A 23608-nucleotide genomic window follows, 5' to 3' on the forward strand; every position below is an offset into this window, starting at 1 on the left:
AAAATAATATGGATCAGCAAGAGTGTTCATTAGTGCTTCCTCCACAATTAATAGACATGAAATAACTCAAATTTTGACAAGATTCTACCTGTTATCTAAACACACGCACACATGTATGCACACACACTTTGCTGGTCAGAACTAAACACGAGGTTGTTTGAAAGAATGGGAGTTAATGACCAGGCAAACAGAAGTGGGAAGCAAGCCAACGTAGCAGCTTGATCTCTGACTAAGTAGACTTTCAGACAACATAAAAGCTAAAGAAAGTCATTTCATATTAATGGAGGGTAAAAAGCCAACAAGAACATATATGACCTGTGAATATGCATGTACTGAATGTTTTTTACAGAGTAATCACTAGTGGATATAAAAGAACAATAGGTAGATACAGCAATGGTAATTGTTTTCACAATATTAATCCTAGCATTCTATGTGCATAGAAATAGATACATCTCCTGCTGCATTCTTTCTGAGTGTATTTAAAATCCACTCCACAGGATCTGGCCGAAAGTCCACAGGAAAGTAGCTCATAGGTCAGGTGAATCTACTATGATATTCTGCTAAATGCATACAGTATAAAGTTATGTAAATACTTTACTCTATAGCCGTGATAGTACAGCCCACAGTCCTCATGGTAAAGCTTCCTTGTACAGACTAGGGACAGTAATTAATACAGATTCACAACTGGTCACAGTACAGGGAGGACATCTGTGATGTCTTCATCCAAAAATGGAACATTTATACCAACTCTCTCCCCCCAAGACTCAAGGAACCAGAGAAGAGAGTTTAGAAAGATTTTTAATATTTTCTTTATTCTGTATATTTAGTGTTTTGATGATTATGTGACAAGAGGATTTTCTTTTCTGGTCCAATCTATTTGGTATTCTATAGGTTCCTTGTACATATATGCCCATTTCTCTTTTAGGTCAGGGAATTTTCTTCTGATTTTGTTGAAGATGTTTTCTGGCCCCTTGATCTGGGTATCTTCACTCTCTTCTATTCTTATTATCCTTAGGTTTGATCTTTTCATTGTGTCCCAAATTTCCTGGATATTTTGGGTTAGGAACTTTTTTACACTTTTTTTTTTATTTTTGACTGATGACAGTCAACATCATCTATGTTATCTCATGCACCTGAGATTCTCTCTTCTATCTCTTGTATTCTGTTGGTGATGCTTGCATCTGTAGCTCCTGATCTTTTTCCTACTCCATCATTGTCCATCTCCAGGGTAGCCTCCATTTGTGTTTTCTTTGTTTCTATTTCCATTTTTGTGGTCTTGAACCATTTTGTTCAATTCTTTCATCTGCTTCATTGTATTTTCCTGTATTTCTTAAAAGGGATTCATTTGTTTCCTCTTTAAGGGTTCTACCTGTTTGCCTGTGTTTTCCTGTATTTCTTTGAGGGAGTTATGTCCTCCTTAAGGCCTCGGTCATCTTCATGAGATAGATTTTTAGGTCATTACCTTGCTTTTCGTGTGTGTTAGGGTATCCAGGGCTTGCTGTGGTGGGAAAACTGGGCTCTGATGATGTCAAATCGCACTGGCTTCTGCAGCTTATGATCTTGTACTTGCCTCTTGCCATTTTGGTTATCTCTGGTGTTAACTGATCTGGGTATCTCCGTCTAGAGCAGGCCTCCTTGGAGGCAGGCAGTGCTATTTCTGGTAAGGGTGGGCCTCCTGTATCTCTGGTTAGAGCAGGCCTCCTATGTCCCTCATTACTGAGGACTTCCTGGGAGGCAGGCAACCTGTGTCCTGGCTCCTGTAGCCCTCCTGGGAGGCAGGCAGGCTGTACAGTGTGGGAGGGGATCAACTGTTGATCTGGCCCAGGTGGAGGAGCAGACGGGAAGGAAGATGGAGCTTAGCAGGGTGAGTAGGCTCCGTGTTAGCTGGGCTCTGTGGGTGTCCCAGGTGCCATGGGTGTTTGGGTGAGCAGGGAGGACTGTGGAAGAACAATGTCTTTTGGCTGTGACTGGGCCACTACACTCATAAATTCAAAGCAGCTAAGGCTTACTATACAGATCAAGCTGGTCAACATCCCAGCTTAGATGAAGGGGGAGAGCATGACCCACACCCCTAGCTGAGAAGTTATGGAATCATGATGGCTGCTAGAAAGAGTGAGCTTTCTTTAGGGGCTCGACCTTCCCTGTTCCAGTGGGAGGAAGTGCCACACAATATGCGCAATATGCACGTGACATTCATTAAACTCCATCAGTAGAAAATGAAGGAAAAGAGGACGTAAAGTCGGGAATGGGAGCAATCTGGGATGAGTTAGAATTAGACAGTGGGAGGTAATACGGTGACAACATCCTGTAAACACACAGAGAGTTCCAAAGAATAAGTAACTCTTTAAAAAATACATGAGACATACACTAGGAATCCCAGAACTCAGGAGGGTATGTAAGACAACTTGCCATGAATTCAAAGCCATGTTTGGCTACAATGTGAGATCTTGTTTCAAACTGCCAAAAACCAAGCACCATCAACAAAACTACAGGAGATTCCACTTCATTTCACTCAAGTTAGAATGGCTATAATAAAAACAACAAATGACCATAGCATTAATAAGGATAGTAACTGTCTATCTAATCTCTGTGAGATATTTGTAAAATAGTACAGAATGATGAGTTCTATGGTTAGAGTAGCAGTGGGGGAGGGGGTCATGGGGAACATAACTGTGGTACAGAAGAGTACCACCATGATCCACTTTGGAGCTGTTACTAAGGTGGCAAATATATTACACAAAGAAAGGTATATGTGTGTATATATATACATATATACATATATACATAAACATATACATATATGTGTGTGTGTGTGTGTGTGTGTGTGTGTGACATTGTACTATATGTCATACCTTGCTGTTCTTATAAAATTACCTTGGTAATTTCTCACTAAAATGCTCAAAGAAGTCATGCTGAAGTACACTAGCAGTTTTAGAGTGTGACTACAAATAACATAAGATACATTGCATAGAACGGAGTCTACAAAAATCAGAAAATCCTTAATAAGACTAACACATATAATACAGCTATGTGTTTCCTAAAAAATAAAATCAGAAAACGTACTAGACAAATTTAACAGCCACTCTTAGCATAGTCCAGTAAATGAAGAGGACAAGAACACCTCACTCTACTAACGTTAAATCCAAAGCTGCCATCGCACTTGTCTTTGGAAGACAAGATGCTTTTAGTCTAGGGACAGAAGCTCTCTCGTCTCAGCACATCAACTCATTTTTGTTCTGACTCTAGCAATTCAAACTAAATAAGATAAATGAGTAAAGACATAAGAGCAAGATGTAACCGTGTATCTGTGCATGACATGATGACCGTACAGAAATACTAAATATCCATGAAATAACTTATAACAAGTGAGTCTAGCAAAGCTGCATTAGTTAAGGCTAATATGCAAACCTGTGAAAACTGAATTGACTAAATAAACTGCAGCCATGATTTCTTCTAAATATAAATTAGTCATGTGAAATAAGTCCAAATAAATAAAATCATTCTTTATATAACCAGTTACACAATGTTATGTTTAAAGTGCTTGTCAAGTACAAATTGTATTAATTTCTTATTTTGTGGAAGGTGAAATCCCTATGAGCTCTATGCATTTTACTCACAGCTAACAAAGACTAAGATGATTCCTTAAACAATGAGCATTTTCATTCACTTCTCTTCCACCAGCACAGAACATACCTTAGATAATCTTTTGGAAGCTTCACAACTATGGTCTGTACATGGCTTGGATCCTTTTTCAGTGTCTATAGATGCAACTGAGAAAATATATTATATTTTATATTTATTCTTATATACTCTATCAAAATATTTAAATTCTGAAAAATGAAACATCATTTGTCAACTAAGAGTATTCTATATTAAATCTGGAATTTTTCCTAATGCTAAATATCTCAGCAAAATCCTAAGCTAAGTATTTGTTGTACATAAATCAGGAAAACCTCACTTCTACTATAATCTTAGAAATTAAGTTTCTCAGTAACTGATGCTGAGATATTTACATTTGTGGTATTTAACAAAGAAATTACTTCAAATTTTACAAAGTAGATTTTAACTCTGTATACATATTCATTCTTTATTTACCAACCTCTCTTCTTATCTATTGGGTTTCACTACACTAAATTAATGCTTACTGTGCAGAAAGAAACTAAAAGGAGAAAGATAAACTATAACAACATTGGAAATTCAATGAGATTTGAACTAAAGCTGTGGCCACTTTTAACCAATATAATAAGTATTTTCATGTATAATAGCACATATATATTCTGCCTTTATAGAAATAACTACATGAAAAATATAATTTTACTTCAGATAAATATGTGATCATCAGGAAAACTCAATGGATATAACAATATTGGACTGATGAATATCTCTGCAAGATCATGGGCAAAACTCCTGCTGTCCAAAGATATCAACCTCAAAGCTGGAATAAAAACAGACACTTCAAGGATTTCTAACAACTAATGGTTGGAGAGTATAATTTTAATCTCATAGCCAAATACCTTTGTTAAATCTCAGAACTAATAAAAACATGAAAGAAAAAAACCCTGTTACCTGAAGCCCAGACCTATAACTAATTCAGAAATATAGTGTTTAATATCTTAAGACTCACTTACACTCAACAAAAAAACAAAAACAAAAACAAAAAAACAAGCGTAGCTTTGTCATTATTTACAGCTAAAAGAATACAACAAAAACTGTAAGTACTTCAGTTTTCTATTTAAAATTACTTGTGAAATAGCCAATAGTAATCTTGACAATTTTCCCATTAATACTACTTACATACTTTTAGCCATTGAACTATTTTCCTATTCGGAAATATTTAGCCATTCAGACTATTTTCAAATAAACCCTATGTTAATTAATCTTCCAAACAGTCTTGCTTGGAGCTGTTTAATTGTCTATGCATTTACTAACTCTGATGTCTCTGAAAAGCCATGGCTTACCTGACACAGAAAACACTAGGCTAATGTACAAAAAACTCTGAGAATGTTTAAAATGCTCAAAGAGCTGAAGAAAATAATGGATAAAGATGGAAAGAAAACAGAACATGTTGCCATGAAAAGAATATTAATAAAGAAATAAATTATAAAAAGCTACCAAATAACTAAGGCATGGAATTATAGCTGAAAGGAATTCACTGAAAAAAAATTGACATATTTGAGCAGTGTAGAGAAACAGCTGGGGAACCTAAAGATATGTCACTGAACTCTGATCAGAAGAAAAGAAGTAAAGGGGGCTGGTGAGGTGGCTCAGCAGTTAAGTGCTCTTCCAGAGGTCCTGAGTTCAAATACCAGCAACCACATGGTGGCTCACAACCATCTGTAATGGGATCTGATGCCCTCTTCTGGTGTGTCTGAAGACAGCTACTATGTACTCATATACATTAAATAAATAAATCTTTTTTTTAAAAAAAGGAGAAGGAAGAAAAAGAGGAGGAGGAGAAGTGAATGAAGGTGAAGAGGTACAGAGAGCCGAGGGACAACACATACATCAACACCCATAAGAGTACTTTATTTGAGTAAATTATGACCAATACCCTCAAATCTAACATGTCATAAATTTCACACATAAGCAACTAGAGCCTTCCTTTCTATGTAAAACATGCTATAATCAAACATCAGAAATAATCCAGAAAGGAGAAAAAACAAGTAATTTGTCACATATAAGGGATATACAATACTAAGAACTAAGATAGAATTTATCATTTTATTTTTAAGGCCAGAGGGCAAGTTTTCCATAGAGACCTATATTAAATGTAAGGATAAACACAGAATACAAGAAAAGAATGTGTAAAGTATATTGCAGCTAACATGAACACAAAAGAAGCAGAAGAAACAATGTTTCTCTCATACATAATAGAAATCAGAATGAAAGAAAGGATGAGTTTTCATTCAAGAAAGAATACAATTGTACTGATTCTTCACAAAGATTTAAGAATTCCTCTTATCGACACACGCAGAATACAGCAAATACATAGGTGAATGCCAGCAGCAAACCACTGACATGAGATCAGGACCCCCGTTGAAGGAATCAGAGAAAGGTCTGGAAGAGCTTGAAGGGGCTCGAGCCTCCATATGAACAACAATGCCAAGCAACCAGAGCTTCCAAGGACTAAGCCACTACCTAAAGACTACACATGGACTGACCCTGGGCTCCGACCTCATAGGTAGCAATGAATATCCTAGTAAGAGCACCAGTGGAAGGGGAAGCCCTGGGTCCTGCTAAGACTGAACCCCCAGTGAACTAGACTGTTGGGGGGAGGGCGGCAATGGGGGGAGGATGGGGAGGGGAAGCCCATATAGAAGGGGAGGAGGAGGGGTTAGGGGGATGTTGGCCCGGTAACCGGGAAGGGGAATAATAATCGAAATGTAAATAAGAAATACTCAAGTTAATAAAGATATAAAAAAATAAAAAAATAAAATAAAAAATAAAGAATTCCTCTTATCTATGTCTTGGACAACATGAGTAAATGTATTTGGAAGTGAAGACTCAAGTTCAGGGAACAATGGAGAGGACTCATGATGGTAACATGAATCTGCAATGTCAGCACTATTCTGCAGAGGCATGTCCTGGCTGGTCAAAAGAGGAAGACAGCAAGGTACAAGTGCAGCAGGAGATCCCATTGCAAAAGAACAACTTTTAAAGTGACAGGGGATGACACCCAGGGTCAACATCTGTCCCCAAAATGTTCACATAACACACACACACACACACACACACACACACACACACAACTAGTTGAAGAAAAAAATCAAGAGAACTATAAGAAAACTAGCAAAATCTAGTATTTTTCAACATGAGAAATCTACGATTTCTTAAAATAAAGGCTCAATAGAAAAAAGAAACATGACATGTAAGTGTGTTCCCAGGACCTGTGTAGAAGTGGAACAAGAGTACGACCTACACGAAGAGTCCAGTCCTCTGGCCTCCATGTGCACACTGTGGCACATAAACCCACACGCAATAGACCAACACACAAGAATAACAATAAGGACATTTTTAGACAAAAGAAAGAGACAGGTTTGTGGGGCAGCAGGCGGTGAAAGGTACCCTGATTCCTAGTCGAGATATCAGGGCTTCTTGTAGCTATGCCCCACAAAGACCCCTGTAGTAAGGTTTGAGACAGACCAGTCATGTAGGAAAATTACTCAAGCTCCTCCTCCACATGTGAGGACGTGACCACAGGTTACCAAGGCTCTAGAAGATCAGTCACATAGGACAACTCCCCAAGCACCTCCTCCACAGGTGAAGATGACAGATCAGTCATAGAAACAGGACCATGCTCCAGAATATGTAGATGAGGTCTTCCCAAGCTCTCAGGCCAAACCAATAGGAAGTACCTGCTGTCAGACCTATCCCAAAAACTGTATTTAAGAGTCATGTTCACATGTTCAGAATTAAAGGTGTGCAGGAATTAATCATCATCTGAGAACTTCTGTCATAAGAGCTGTAACACTGCCTCTTGGGGAAGAGATCTGCTCTCCCCTACACCCCTCGCTGGCTAGTCAGTCTCCTGCTGGTTCAGCCTGGCCCAAGCAACCCAAGTGGCAGAGGCACAAAGGAGAAGGACCAGCAGCTGGGGGCTGGGAAGCTGCTCCCTCTCCCCTCACCTGAACCTGAGCACCTAGCTGAGCAAGAGATCACGATGAAGAGCCCCTCCGTCCCTGGCGCCAGAGCCCTACACAGACTGATTTAAACGAAGCTTATATAAAAGAAACTTGAAAAAATATGAGCAAATTCTATTTTTAAAAGGGGAAGGAACAATATACTAAATTAAATAATATATCATTAAAATTATAAACAGTGGTAGCTAGAAAGATGGCTGTGAGGTTAAGAGCAATCACTGCTCTTCTGGAAAACATGAACTCAGTTGTGTACATTGGCACAAGATTCACACAAGACAAGCTCTTCTAGTCCCAGCTGTGGAAGGGAAACAGGGCTCACAGGGCCTTCCCATTTGCTGTTGGTTTATTATTAACTAGGGGAGTTCAGCAAATGCAGAGGGATGGTTTCTAGTTGTAGAGCGGCTAGTGAGCAAACCAAACTTGTAAAGACATCTCCAACCATAGACCACACTACAGCTCTAGTTAAACTGTGAGTCACAAATTAAAATTAATGAACAAGGGAAAGAAATACCTACAGAATAATGAGAGCTGGCATGGGAGGGAATGAACTCAGAAAGGGGCTGGGGGAAGAGTAATCAGAGTACGCTACACATACTATAAAAACGTCAAAGAAAAAATGTACAAATAAAAAAATGCACCAATGTTTACACTATATCCTAGAAAACAGACCTATTTGCTCCAGAGTAAGATAATACATTGGGATTACTTACCTAATGATACCTCAGAATGAAAGGCTTACCCTGATACAAAGCTCAGATAAATGCATCAAAAGAGGGAAACTTCAGCCCACTAACTCTTATGAACATAGATGCAAAAAAACTCAACAATATGGAATCAAATCCAGCAGTATATCAAAAGACCAGCATGGCATGATTAAGGAGAATTGACTCCATCTTCTTCAGTGACAATAGAAGAGATTCCAGCTTGTGACCACATCACTAAGGGAAAGGACAAGGTCAAGAGTCACTCACTTGTGGCTGAGGCAAATGTCCTCAGCTGAATAAAGAACATCTACGCTCTCTGCACCCAAATCCCGTGGGAGGGAGAGCTAAACCTTCAGAGAGGCAGACAAGCCTGGGAAACTAGAAGAGACTGCACTCTGCACACATCTCGGACGCCAGAGGAAAACACCAATCGCCAACTGGAACCCTGGTGCACTGAAGCTCACGGAAACAGCGGCTCAGATCTTCCTGGTTCCTGCCTCCACAGAGAGCTCTTGGGCAGCATCCCCCAAGCAAACTTGAGCCTTGGGACCACAGGTAAGACCAAGTTTTCTGCTGCAAGAGACCTGCCTGGTGAACTCGGAACACACAGAGGCAGAATTCCTCTAGGACCGGGCACTCCCTGTGTTAACCGGGAGTCCCACACCCTCGGATCCCGGCCCGCAGCAGCTCTCTGCTCCCAGACCCCGTGGGAGAGAGACCTCACCGCCTGGTCAGGTGGGCACTCCTGAGGCTGCAGAGTGGAAGAGACCACCAACACTGCCCACCCCTGCCCACATCCCTGGCCCAAGAGGAAACTGTATAAGGCCTCTGGGTTCCCATGGGGGAGGGCCCAGGAGCGGCAGGACCCCTGCCAGAGACACCTCTGGACCCTGAAGGAAACAGACCGGATAAACAGTTCTCTGCACCCAAATCCCGTGGGAGGGAGAGCTAAACCTTCAGAGAGGCAGACAAGCCTGGGAAACCAGAAGAGACTGATCTCTGTACATACATCTCGGATGCCAGAGGAAAACACCAAACGCCATCTGGAACCCTGGTGCACTGAAGCTCCCGGAAACGGCAGCGCAGATCTTCCTGGTTGCTGCTGCCACAGAGAGCTCGTGGGCAGCACCCCAAGAGCAAACTTGAGCCTTGGGACCACAGGTAAGACCAACTTGTCTGCTGCAAGAAAGCTGCCTGGTGAACTCAAGACACAGGCCCACAGGAACAGCTGAATACCTGTAGAGAGGAAAAACTACACGCCCGAAAGCAGAACACTCTGTTCCCATAACTGGCTGAAAGAAAACAGGAAAACAGGTCTACAGCACTCCTGACACACAGGCTTATAGGACAGTCTAGCCACTGTCAGAAATAGCAGAACAAAGTAACACTAGAGATAATCTGATGGCGAGAGGCAAGCACAGGAACCCAAGCAACAGAAACCAAGACTACATGGCATCATCGGAGCCCAATTCTCCCACCAAAACAAACATGGAATATCCAAACACACCACAAAAGCAAGATCTAGTTTCAAAATCATATTTGATCATGATGCTGGAGGACTTCAAGAAAGACATGAAGAACTCCCTTAGAGAACAAGTAGAAGCCTACAGAGAGGAATCGCAAAAATCCCTGAAGAATTCCAGGAAATCATAAATAAACAAGTAGAAGCCCTTAGAGAGGAGTCACAAAAATCCCTGAAAGAATTCCAGGAAATCATAAATAAACAAGTAGAAACCCATAGAGAGGAGTCACAAAAATCCCTGAAAGAATTCCAGGAAAACACAATCAAACAGTTGAAGGAATTAAAACTGGAAATAGAAGCAATCAAGAAAGAACACATAGAAACAACCATAGATATAGAAAACCAAAAGAAGAGACAAGGAGCTGTACATATGAGCTTCACCAACAGAATACAAGATATGGAAGAGAGAATCTCAGGAGCAGAAGATTCCATAGAAATCATTGACTCAACTGTCAAAGATAATGTAAAGCGAAAAAGCTACTGGTCCAAAACATACAGGAAATCCAGGACTCAATGAGAAGATCAAACCTAAGGATAATAGGTATAGAAGAGAGTGAAGACTCCCAGCTCAAAGGACCAGTAAATATCTTCAACAAAATCATAGAAGAAAACTTCCCTAACCTAAAAAAAGAGATACCCATAGGCATACAAGAAGCCTACAGAACTCCAAATAGATTAGACCAGAAAAGAAACACCTCCCGTCACATAATAGCCTAAACACCAAACGCACAAAATAAAGAAAGAATATTAAAAGCAGTAAGGGAAAAAGGTCGAGTAACATATAAAGGCAGACCTATCAGAATCACACCAGACTTCTCGCCAGAAACTATGAAGGCCAGAAGATCCTGGACTGATGTCATACAGACCCTAAGAGAACACAAATGCCAGCCCAGGTAACTGTATCCTGCAAAACTCTCAATTAACATAGATGGAGAAACCAAGATATTCCATGACAAAACCAAATTTACATAATATCTTTCTACAAATCCAGCACTACAAAGGATAATAAATGGTAAAGCCCAACATAAGGAGGCAAGCTATAACCTAGAAGAAGCAAGAAACTAATCGTCTTGGCAACAAAACAAAGAGAATGAAAGCACACAAACATAACCTCACATCCAAATATGAATATAACGGGAAGCAATAATCACTATTCTTTAATATCTCTCAACATCAATGGCCTCAACTCCCCAATAAAAAGACATAGATTAACAAACTGGATACACAACGAGGACCCTGCATTCTGCTGCCTACAGGAAACACACCTCAGAGACAAAGACAGACATTACTTCAGAGTGAAAGGCTGGAAAACAACTTTCCAAGCAAATGGTCAGAAGAAGCAAGCTGGAGTAGCCATTCTAATATCAAATAAAATCAATTTTCAATTAAAAGTCATCAAAAAAGATAAAGAAGGACACTTCATATTCATCAAAGGAAAAATCCACCAAGATGAACTCTCAATCCTAAATATCTATGCCCCAAATACAAGGGCACCTACATACGTAAAAGAAACCTTACTAAACCTCAAAACACACATTGCACCTCACACAATAATAGTGGGAGATTTCAACACCCCACTCTCATCAATGGACAGATCATGGAAACAGAAATTGAACAGAGATGTAGACAGACTAAGAGAAGTCATGAGCCAAATGGACTTAACGGATATTTATAGAACATTCTATCCTAAAGCAAAAGGATATACCTTCTTCTCAGCTCCTCATGGTACTTTCTCCAAAATTGACCATATAATTGGTCAAAAAACGGGCCTCAACAGGTACAGAAAGATAGAAATAATCCCATGCGTGCTATCGGACCACCACGGCCTAAAACTGGTCTTCAATAACAATCAAGGAAGAATGCCCACATACACTTGGAAATTGAACAATGCTCTACTTAATGGTAACCTTGTCAAGGAAGAAATAAAGAAAGAAATTAAAGACTTTTTAGAATTTAATGAAAATGAAGGTACAACATACCCAAACTTATGGGACACAATGAAAGCTGTGCTAAGAGGAAAACTCATAGCGCTGAGTGCCTGCAGAAAGAAACAGGAAAGAGCATATGTCAGCAGCTTGACAGCACACCTAAAAGCTCTAGAACAAAAAGAAGCACATACACCCAGGAGGAGTAGAAGGCAGGAAATAATCAAACTCAGAGCTGAAATCAACCAAGTAGAAACAAAAAGGACCATAGAAAGAATCAACAGAACCAAAAGTTGGTTCTTTGAGAAAATCAACAAGATAGATAAACCCTTAGCCAGACTAAGGAGAGGACACAGAGAGTGCATCCAAATTAACAAAATCAGAAATGAAAAGGGAGACATAACTACAGATTCAGAGGAAATTCAAAAAATCATCAGATCTTACTATAAAAGCCTATATTCAACAAAACTTGAAAATCTACAGGAAATGGATAATTTCCTAGACAGATACCAGGTACCGAAGTTAAATCGGGAACAGATAAACCAGTTAAACAACCCCTTAACTCCTATGGAAATAGAAGCAGTCATTAAAGGTCTCCCAACCAAAAAGAGCCCAGGTCCAGACGGGTTTAGTGCAGAATTCTATCAGACCTTCATAGAAGAACTCATACCAATATTATCCAAACTATTCCACAAAATTGAAACAGATGGATCACTACCGAATTCCTTCTATGAAACCACAATTATTCTTATACCTAAACCACACAAAGACCCAACAAAGAAAGAGAACTTCAGACCAATTTCCCTTATGAATATTGACGCAAAAATACTCAATAAAATTCTGGCAAACCGAATCCAAGAGCACATCAAAACAATCATCCACCATGATCAAGTAGGCTTCATCCCAGGCATGCAGGGATGGTTTAATATATGGAAAACCATCAACGTGATCCATTATATAAACAAACTGAAAGAACAAAACCACATGATCATTTCATTAGACGCTGAGAAAGCATTTGACAAAATTCAACACCCCTTCATGATAAAAGTCCTGGAGAGAATAGGAATTCAAGGCCCATACCTGAACATAGTAAAAGCCATATACAGCAAACCAGTTGCTAACATTAAACTAAATGGAGAGAAACTTGAAGCAATCCCACTAAAATCAGGGACTAGACAAGGCTGCCCACTCTCTCCCTACTTATTCAATATAGTTCTTGAAGTTTTAGCCAGAGCAATCAGACAACAAAAGGAGGTCAAGGGGATACAGATAGGAAAAGAAGAAGTCAAAATATCACTATTTGCAGATGATATGATAGTATATTTAAGTGATCCCAAAAGTTCCACCAGAGAACTACTAAAGCTGATAAACAACTTCAGCAAAGTGGCTGGGTATAAAATTAACTCAAATAAATCAGTACCTTCCTCTACACGAAAGAGAAACAAGCCGAGAAAGAAATTAGGGAAACGACACCCTTCATAATAGACCCAAATAATATAAAGTACCTCGGTGTGACTTTAACCAAGCTTGTAAAAGATTTGTACAATAAGAACTTCAAGACACTGAAGAAAGAAATTGAAGAAGACCTCAGAAGGTGGAAAGATCTCCCATGCTCATGGATTGGCAGGATTAATATATTAAAAATGGCCATTTTACCAAAAGCAATCTACAGATTCAATGCAATCCCCATCAAAATACCAATCCAATTCTTCAAAGAGTTAGACAGAACAATTTGCAAATTCATCTGGAATAACAAAAAACCCAGGATAGCTAAAGCTATCCTCAACAATAAAAGGACTTCAGGGGGAATCACTATCCCTGAACTCAAGCAGTATTACAGAGCAATAGTGATAAAAACTGCATGGTATTGGTACAGAGACAGACAGATAGACCAATGGAATAGAATTGAAGACCCAGAAATGAACCCACACACCTATGGTCACTTGATTTTTGACAAAGGAGCCAAAACCATCCAATGGAAAAAAGATAGCATTTTCAGCAAATGGTGCTGGTTCAACTGGAGGTCAACATGTAGAAGAATGCAGATCGATCCATGCTTATCACCCTGTACAAAGCTTAAGTCCAAGTGGATCAAGGACCTCCACATCAAACCAGACACACTCAAACTAATAGAAGAAAAACTAGGGAAGCATCTGGAACACTTGGGTACTGGAAAAAATTTCCTGAACAAAACACCAATAGCTTACGCTCTAAGATCAAGAATCGACAAATGGGATCTCATAAAACTGCAAAGCTTCTGTAAGGCAAAGGACACTGTGGTTAGGAGAAAACGGCAACCAACAGATTGGGAAAAGATCTTTACCAATCCTACAACAGATAGAGGCCTTATATCCAAAATATACAAAGAACTCAAGAAGTTAGACCGCAGGGAGACAAACAACCCTATTAAAAAATGGGGTTCAGAACTAAACAAAGAATTCACAGCTGAGGAATGCCGAATGGCTGAGAAACACCTAAAGAAATGTTCAACATCCTTAGTCATAAGGGAAATGCAAATCAAAACAACCCTGAGATTTCACCTCACACCAGTGAGAATGGCTAAGATCAAAAACTCAGGTGACGGCAGATGCTGGCGAGGATGTGGAGAAAGAGGAACACTCCTCCATTGTTGGTGGGATTGCAGACTGGTAGAACCATTCTGGAAATCAGTCTGGAGGTTCCTCAGAAAATTGGACATTGAACTGCCTGAGGATACAGCTATACCTCTCTTGGGCATATACCCAAAAGATGCCCCAACATATAAAAAAGACACATGCTCTACTATGTTCATCGCAGCCATATTTATAATAGCCAGAAGCTGGAAAGAACCCAGATGCCCTTCAACAGAGGAATGGATACAGAAAATGTGATACATCTACACAATGGAATATTACTCAGCTATCAAAAACAAGGACTTTATGATATTCGTAGGCAAATGGTTGGAACTAGAAAATATCATCCTGAGTGAGCTAACCCAATCACAGAAAGACATACATGGTATGCACTCATTGATAAGTGGCTATTAGCCCAAATGCTTGAATTACCCTAGATGCCTAGAACAAATGAAAGTCAAGACGGATGATCAAAATGTGAATGCTTCACTCCTTCTTTAAAAGGGGAACAAGAATACCCTTGGCAGGGAAGAGAGAGGCAAAGATTAAAACAGAGACTGAAGGAACACCCATTCAGAGCCTGCCCCACATGTGGCCCATACATATAAAGCCACCCATATAGACAAGATGGATGAAGCAAAGAAGTGCAGACCGACAGGAGCCGGATGTAGATCGCTCCTGAGAGACACAGCCAGAATACAGCAAATACAGAGGCGAATGCCAGCAGCAAACCACTGAACTGAGAACGGGACCCCCGTTGAAGGAATCAGAGAAAGAACTGGAAGAGCTTGAAGGGGCTCGAGACCCCATATGTACAACAATGTCAAGCAACCAGAGCTTCCAGGGACTAAGCCACTACCCAAAGACTATACATGGACTGACCCTGGACTCTGACCTCATAAATTGCAATGAATATCCTAGTAAGAGCACCAGTGGAAGGGGAAGCCCTGGGTCCTGCTAAGACTGAACCCCCAGTGAAAGTGATTGTTGGGTGGAGGGCCGCAATGGGGGGAGTGTTGGGAGGGAAACACCCATAAAGAAGGGGAGGGGGGAGGGGGATGTTTGCCCGGATACCGGGAAAGAGAATAACACTCGAAATGTATATAAGAAATACTCAAATTAATAAAAAAAAAATACTCAAGTTAAAAAAAAAAAAAAAAGAACATCTACAAGGACCTGCAGTCCCCACCATGCTCAAGAGCCAAACACCAGGTGGCTTCCCTCTAAGAACAGGATCGAGGCATGGAGATTCTACAACTACAGCTAGTGCGATAAACTGAGCAAAAGAATAACAAAAGAAGGCAGATTGCATCCAAGCAGGAACCAGTGCAAATTCTACAGCACACCCTGATAGCTGGAGAACAACCGTCCTACACAGTGAATGCTAGCACAAAAGCATTCACTTCAGTAGCAAGAAAGAAAACACACTCTGGGGTAAACTCCAACTCAGCAGAGCAGATCTACCATGTCCTGTTCCCTGTTTGATCCTTTCTTTTTTAACTTTTTCCAAGAACACTGGCTGCCCCAGAGTTGATGCTCGGCCTTCTCTGCCTCTTGAGGTCTGGAATTGTTTTAGGTAGCTCGACTGCATTATTCACCTGTCTTCTCTTTTCATTTCCCTTTAGCCGAGCTGCCAGATCTCCCTCCTTTCTCCACCTTTCCTGTTCCTTGCCCTTCTTACTTTTCCCTCTGCTCCAGGACTAACCACAAGTAGTCTTCTGCTTATTTTCCTCGTGTCGTTAGGGACTAATATATTACTATACACTATACTGTACAGCCTCATCCCTCCAAAGCACTGCAGGTGAAGGAGGGATTGTCTTTAACTCGCTATTCCTCTATTTTCAGAGCTGGCATACCCAGAGGTTGTGGTTGCTTTCACAGACAGTATTCTACCTTTGGAGTGGTGTTAGAGATCAAGCACAGTATGCTGAAGTTGAGAGTTCAACTGAGTTTCACTCTGAGACAATGTCACACTGGAGGCAAATGATATTTCAGTATATTACGGTTTATTCCCCCATAAACATTGAAAATGCAAATGCTTCCACTGAAAGAATACATGTGATAAGAGAGACAAAATAAGCCCAAAGGTTGAATCGTCATGTACGAGTTCTAATAAAGAAACACAAGACACATGAAAATTGAGGGAGGAGCTGAACTGATCCAACAGCTTCCTGAACCCAAATCCCATGGGGGAGAGAGCTGAACACCCAGAAGCTCAGACAATCCTGAGACCTCAGGACAGACCACCACTTCTGTCTGCCTCTCCCATATCCCTAGTCCAAGAGGAAACTGCATAGTGCCTCTAGACACAGGAATACAGGAACAGTCAGTGGCAGGAACCTGCTGGGTCAGGCTTGCCACTGGAACTGAACTGAACTGGTCACACAGCTCCCTGCACCCAAATCCTGTGGGGGAAGAGAGCTGGACCCTCAGAAGTGCAGAAACTACTGAGAAATGAGAGGAGACTACCCTCTACCCACATTTCAGATCCAAGAGGGAATTGCCTAGTGCCAACTGTGCCCCCTGGGTGCAAGAACCTAGGAGCAATCAGGGGCAGGACACTTCTGATTCCTGCCCACACCTAGAGCTGAAAGATAGTCACCAAGAGCGCCTACACACCTGAGAGCAGAGCACCTGTTCTCAGAAAAGACTGAAAGAAAACAGGAAAACAGTGCTACAGAATTGCTGACACAGAAGCCTACAGGAGGGTCAAGCCAATCTCAGAAACAGCAAGGCAAGCAAACACCAGAAACAACCCAATGGCTAGAGGCAAGGACAGGAACCTAAGCAACAGAAACCAAGACTACTTGGCATTATCAGAGCCCAGTTTTCCCACCAAAGAAAATACTGGATATCCAAACACACAGGAAAAGCAAGATTTAAATTGAAAATCACATTGTATGATAATGATGAAGGACTTTAAGAAGGACATGAATAACTCCCGTAAAGAAATGCAGGACAACACAAGTAAATAAGTAGAAACCCTTAAAGATGAAACAAAAAATCCCTGAAAGAATTACAGGAAAACACAACCAAACAGGTGAAGGTTTTGAACAAAACCGTCCAGGATTTAAAAATGGAAATAGAAACAATAAAGAAAGCACAAAGGGAGACAACTCTGGAGATAGAAAACCTAAGGAAGAGACAAGGAGCCACAGATACAAGCATCACCAACAGAATGCAAGAGATAGAAGAGAGAAAACTCTCAGGGGCAGAAGATATCATAGAAATATCAACACAACCGCCAAAGATAATGTAAAATGCAAAAAGCTCCTAGCCGAAAACATCCAGGAAATCCAGGACACAAAGAGAAAATCAAACCTAAGGATAATAGATAAAGAAGAGAGTGAAGACTCCCAACCTAAAGAGCCAGTAAATATTCTCAACAAATTTATAGAAGAAAACTTCCCTTTCCTAAAGAAAGAGATGCCCATAAACATACAAGAAGCCTACAAAACTCCAAAAAAATTGGACCAGAAGAGAAATTCCTCTGGTCACATAATAGCTAAAACACCAAATGCACAAAACAAAGAAAGAATATTAAAAGGGGGAACAAAAATATCCATAGGAGGGGATATGAGGCAAAGTTTAGAGCAGAAATAGAAGGAATGGCCATTCAGAGCCTACCCCACATGTGACCCATATGTATGTAGCCACCAAAATGAAATAAGATTGATGAAGCTAAAAAGTGCATGCTGAAAGGGACCGGATATAGATCTCTCCTGAGGGACACATCCAGAGCAGGTCCAATACAGATGTCAATGCTAGCAGCAAACCACTGAACTGAGAACAGGACCCCCTTTGGGGGAATTAGAGGAAGGAGATTGAAAGAGCTGAATGGGGCTTGCAACCCCATAAGAGCAACAATGCCAATGAACCAGAGCTTCCAGGGACTAAATCACTACCCAAAGACTGTACATGGACTGACCCACAGCTCCAACTGCAATTGTAGCAGAGAATAGCCTTGTGTGGGCACCAGTGAAAGGGAAAGCCCTTTGTCCTGCCAAGGTTGGACCCCCAGTTCAGGGGAATGTTGGAGGTAAGGGAGGGTTGAGGAGGGAGGGGGAGGGGAGAGGGGCTAATAGACAGGAAACTGGGAAAGGGAATAACATTTGAAATGTAAATAAAGAAAAATTTCTAATAAAAATAGTAAGTAATGCAAAAAAATTCTTAAGAACTTGAAGAAGAAAAAAAACAAATGAAATACAGGACAACACAAAAAAACAAATAGAAGCCCTTAAAGAGGAAACATAAAAATCTCTTAAAGAATTACAGGAAAACACAACCAAACAGGTGAAGATATTGAAAAAAACTCTCCAGAATTTAAAATGGGATAGAAACAACAAAGAAAGCACAAAGGGAGACAACCCTGGAGATAAAAAAAAAACCTAGGGAAGAAATCAGGAGTCAAAGACACAAGCATCACCAACAGAATATAAGAGATAGAAGAGAGACTCTCAGGGGCAGAAGATACCATAGAAAAGATTGACATAACCATCAAAGAAAATGTAAAATGCAAAAAGATTCAAGCCCAAAACATCCAGGAAATCCAGGACAGAATGAGAAGATCAAACCTAAGGATAATAGGTATAAAACAGAGTGAACACTCCCAAATCAAAGGTCCAGTTAATATCTTCAACAAAATGACAGAAGAAAACTTCCCTAACCTGAAAAAAGAGATGCCCATAAATATACAAGAAACCTACAGAACTCCAAATTGATTGGAATAGAAAAGAAATTCCTCCAGACACAAAATAGTCAAAACACCAAACACACAAAACAAAGAAAGAATATTAAAAGCAATAACGGAAAAAGGTCAAGTAACATATGAGGGCAGACCTATGAGAATTACACCAGACTTCTCAACAGAGACTATGAAAGCTAGATGATCATGGGTAGATATCATAGAGGCCCTAAGAGAACACAAATGTCAGCCCAGGTTACTATATCCAGCAAAACTCACAATTAACATAGATGGAGAAACTAAGATATTCCATGATAAAACCAAATTTACATAATATCTTTCTACAAATCCAGCCCTACAAAGGATAATAGATGGAAAATTCCAACACAAGGAGGGAAACTACACCACAGAAAAAGCAAGAAAGTAATTTCCTTGCAACAAAACTAAATAAGAAAGACACGCAAACATAATTTCACCTGTAACAATGAAAATAACAGGAAGAAACAATCACTATTCATTAATATGACTTACCATGAATGGACTCAATTCTCCAATAAAAAGACATAGAGTAACAAACTGGGTACGTGAGGAGGACCCAGCATTTTGCTGCATACAGGAAACACACCTCAGAAACAAAGACAGATACTACCTCAGAGGAAAAGGATAGAAAAATCTTTCCAAGCAAATGGTCTGAAGAAACAAGCTGGAGTAACCATTATGATATGGAATAAAATTGACTTTCAACCAAAACTCATCCAAAGGAAGGGCACTTCCAATTCATCAATGGAAAAATTCACCAGGATGAACTCTTAATTCTAATTATCTATACTCAAAATGCAAGGGCACCTACATTAAAAAAAAAAAACCCTTACTAAAGCTCAAAGCACACATTGCACCTCAAACAATAATAGTAGGAGAGATTTCAACACCCCATTCTCATCAATGGACAGATCATGGAAAGAGAAATTAAACAGAGACATACGAAAACTAACAGAAGTTATGAACAAAATGGACTTAATAGATATTTATAGAACATTCCATCCTAAAACAAAAGAATAAACCTTCTTCTCAGTACCTCATGGTACCTTCTCCACAACTGACCATACAGGCCACAAACAGATACTGGAAGATAGAAACAATCCCATGCATACTATCAGATCACCACAGACTAAGGTTGGTCTTCAATAACAACAAAAACGACAGAAAGCCCACATATGCATGAAAGTTGAACAACGCTATACTCAATGACAACCTGGTCAAGAAAGAAATAAGGAAAGAAATTAAAGACTTCTTAGAATTTAATGACAATGAGGGCGCAATATACCCAAACTTATGGGACACAATGAAAACAGTGATAAGTGGACAACTCATAGCTCTGAGTGCCTGCAAAAAGAAACAGGAGAGTATACATCAGCGGCTTGACAGCACACCTAAAAGCTCTAGAACAAAAAGAAGCAAATACACTCAAGAGGAGTAGAAAGCCTGAAATAATCAAACTCAGAGCTGAAATCACCCAAGTAGAAATGAAAAGGACTATACAAAGAATCAAAGAAAACCAGGACCTGGTTCAGGAGAAAATCAACAAGACAGATAAACCCTTAGCCAGACTAACCAGAAGTCACAGAGAGTATATCCAGATTAATAAAATCAGAAATGAAAAGGAAGACATAACAACAGAATCTGGGAAAATTCAAAAAACCATCAGATTCTACTACAAAAGCCTATACTCAACAAAACTGGAAAATCTGGAGGAAATAGAGAATTTTCTAAACAAATACCAAGTACCAAACTTAAATCAGGAACAGATAAATGATCTAGACAACCCCATAACTGCAAAAGAAATAGAAGCAGTTATTAAAAGCCTCCCAACCACAAAGAGCCCAGGAACAGATGGGTTTAACACAGACTTCTATCAGACCTTCATAGAAGGCATCATACCAATACTGTCCAAACTATTCCACAAAATAGAAAGAAAAGGAATACTACTCAATTCCTTCTATGAAGCCACAATTACACTTATACCTAAACCACACAAAGACCCAAAAAAGAAAGAGAACTTCAGACCAATTTCCCTTATGAATATCAACACAAAAATATTCAATAAAATTCTTACATTCTTAATCCAAGAACACATCAAAACAATCATCCATCATTATCAAGTAGGCTTCATCCCAGGGATGCAGCAATGGTTCAATATAAGGAAATCCATCAATATAATCCACTATATAAACAAACTCAAAGAAAAAACCACATGATCATTTTTTATTAGATGCTGAGAAAGCATTTGACAAAATTCAATACCCCTTCATGATAAAAGTCCTAGAAACATCAGGAATTTAAGGCCCATATCTAAACATATTAAAAGCAATATACAGTAAAACAATAGCTAACATTAAACTAATGAGAGAAATCCCACTGAAATCAGGGACTAGAAAAGGCTGCCCACCATTTCCCTACTTATTCAATATGGTCCTCCAAGTCCTAGTCAGAGCAATCAGACAACGAAAGGAGGTCAAAGGATACAAATTGGAAAGGCACTAGTTAAAATATCACTATTTGCAGATAGTATGATAGTACACTTAAGTGACAACAAAAGTTCCACCAGAGAACTACTAAGCCTGATAAACAACTCCAGAAGAGTGGTGGGTATAAAATTAACTCAAATCAGTAGCCTTCCTCTACTCAAAAGGATAAGCAGGCTGAAAAAGAAATTAAAGAAATGACACCCTTCACAATAGTCACAAATAACATAAAATACCTTGTTTTGACTTTAATCAAATGAAAGATCTCTATGACAAGAACCTCAAGTTTCTGAAGAAAGAAATTGAAGAAGATCTCAGAAGATGGAAAGACCCTCCCATGCTCAGGGCTTGGCAGGATTAATATATTGAAAATGGCCATTTTGCCCAAAGCAATCTACAGATTCAATGCAATCCCCATCAAAATTCCAACTCAATTCTTCATAAGAGTTAGAAAGAGCAATTTGCAAATTCATTTGGAATAATGAAAAAGCCGGGATAGCGAAAACTATACGCAGCTATAAAAGAACTTCTGGGGGAATCACTATCCCTGACTTCAAGCAATATTACATTGCAATAGTGATTTTAAAAAAGTATGGTATTGGTACAGAGACAGGCAGGTAGATCAGTGGAATAGAATTGAAGACCCACAAATAAGACCACACCTATAGTCACTTGATCTTCGACAAAGGAGCTAAAACCATTCAATGGGAAAAAAAAGCATTTTCAACAAATGGTGCTGGTTCAACTGGAGGTCAGCATGTAGAAGAATGCAAATCAATCCATTTTTATCACCATGTACAAAACTTAACTCTAAGCAGATCAAGGACCTCCATGTCAAACCAGATACACTCAAACTAATAGAAGAAAAACTGGGGAAGAGTCTCGATCACATGGGCACTGGGGAAGATTTTCTGAACAAAACACCAAGGGCTTATGCTCTAAGATAAAAATCGACAAATTGGACATCATAAAACTGCAAAGCTTCTGTAAGGCCAAAGATACTACCATTAGGACAAAACGGCAACCGACAGATTAGGAAAAGATCTTTAACAATCCTACAATCCTTTAACAATCTGATAGAGGGCTAATATCCAAAATACACAAAGAACTCAAGAAGTTAGACTCCAGAGAGCCAAATAACCCTATTAAAAATGAGGAACAGAGCTAAACAAAGAATTATCAGGTGAGGAATATCAAATGGCTGAGAAGTACCTAAAGAAATGTTCAACATCCTTAGACAGCAGGGAAATGCACATCAAAACAACCCTGAGGTTCTATCTCACACCAGTCAGAATGGCTAAGATAAAAAAAAACTCAGGTGACAGCAGATGCTGGTAAGGATGAGGAGAAAGAGGAACACTCCTCCGTTGTTGGTGGGACTGCAGACTGGTACAACCATTCTGGAAATCAGTCTGGAGGTTCCTCAGAAAATTGGACATTCCACTACCTGAGGACCCAGCTATACCTCTCCTGGGCTTATACCCAAAAGGCGCTCCAACATACAACAAAGACACATGTTCAACTATGTTCATCGCAGCCTTATTTATAGTAGCCTGAAGGTGCAAAGAACTCAGATGCCCTTCAACAGGGGAATGGATACAGAAAATGTGGTACAGCTACACAATGGAATATTACTCAGCTATCAAAAACAATGACTTCATGAAATTCATAGGCAAGTGGATTGAACTAGAAAATATCCTGAGTGAGATAACCCAATCACAGAAAGACATACATGGTATGCACTCTCTGATAAGTGAATATTAGCCCAAAAGCTCAAATTACCCAAGATACAATCCACAGACCACATGAAGCTGGAGAAGGATGGCCAAAGTGCAGACGCTTCACTCCTTCTTAAAAGGAGGAACAAAAATATTCACAGGAGGGGATATGGAGGCAAAGTCTGGAACAGAGACTGAAGGAACAGCCATTCAGAGCCTGCCCCACATGTGATTCATATAAATACAGCCACCAAAACTAGTAAGATGGATGAAACTAAGAA

General features: G+C 39.8%; 1 protein-coding gene across 11 annotated transcripts in view; it reads right to left on the bottom strand.

Moving 5' to 3' along the window:
• Window positions 1–23608, bottom strand: part of Zpbp (zona pellucida binding protein) — a 197521-nt gene that overhangs the window by 103062 nt on the left and 70851 nt on the right. For all 11 annotated transcript variants that reach the window (XM_063273482.1, XM_063273483.1, XM_039092302.2 and 8 more), the window contains one exon: window positions 3694–3770. In XM_063273482.1, coding sequence (XP_063129552.1) covers window positions 3694–3770 — 77 coding nt within the window. The remainder of the gene's footprint in view (window positions 1–3693; window positions 3771–23608) is intronic.

Source organism: Rattus norvegicus, chromosome 14, assembly GCF_036323735.1.
Source record: "Rattus norvegicus strain BN/NHsdMcwi chromosome 14, GRCr8, whole genome shotgun sequence".
In the NCBI taxonomy this organism is placed as follows: domain Eukaryota; kingdom Metazoa; phylum Chordata; class Mammalia; order Rodentia; family Muridae; genus Rattus; species Rattus norvegicus.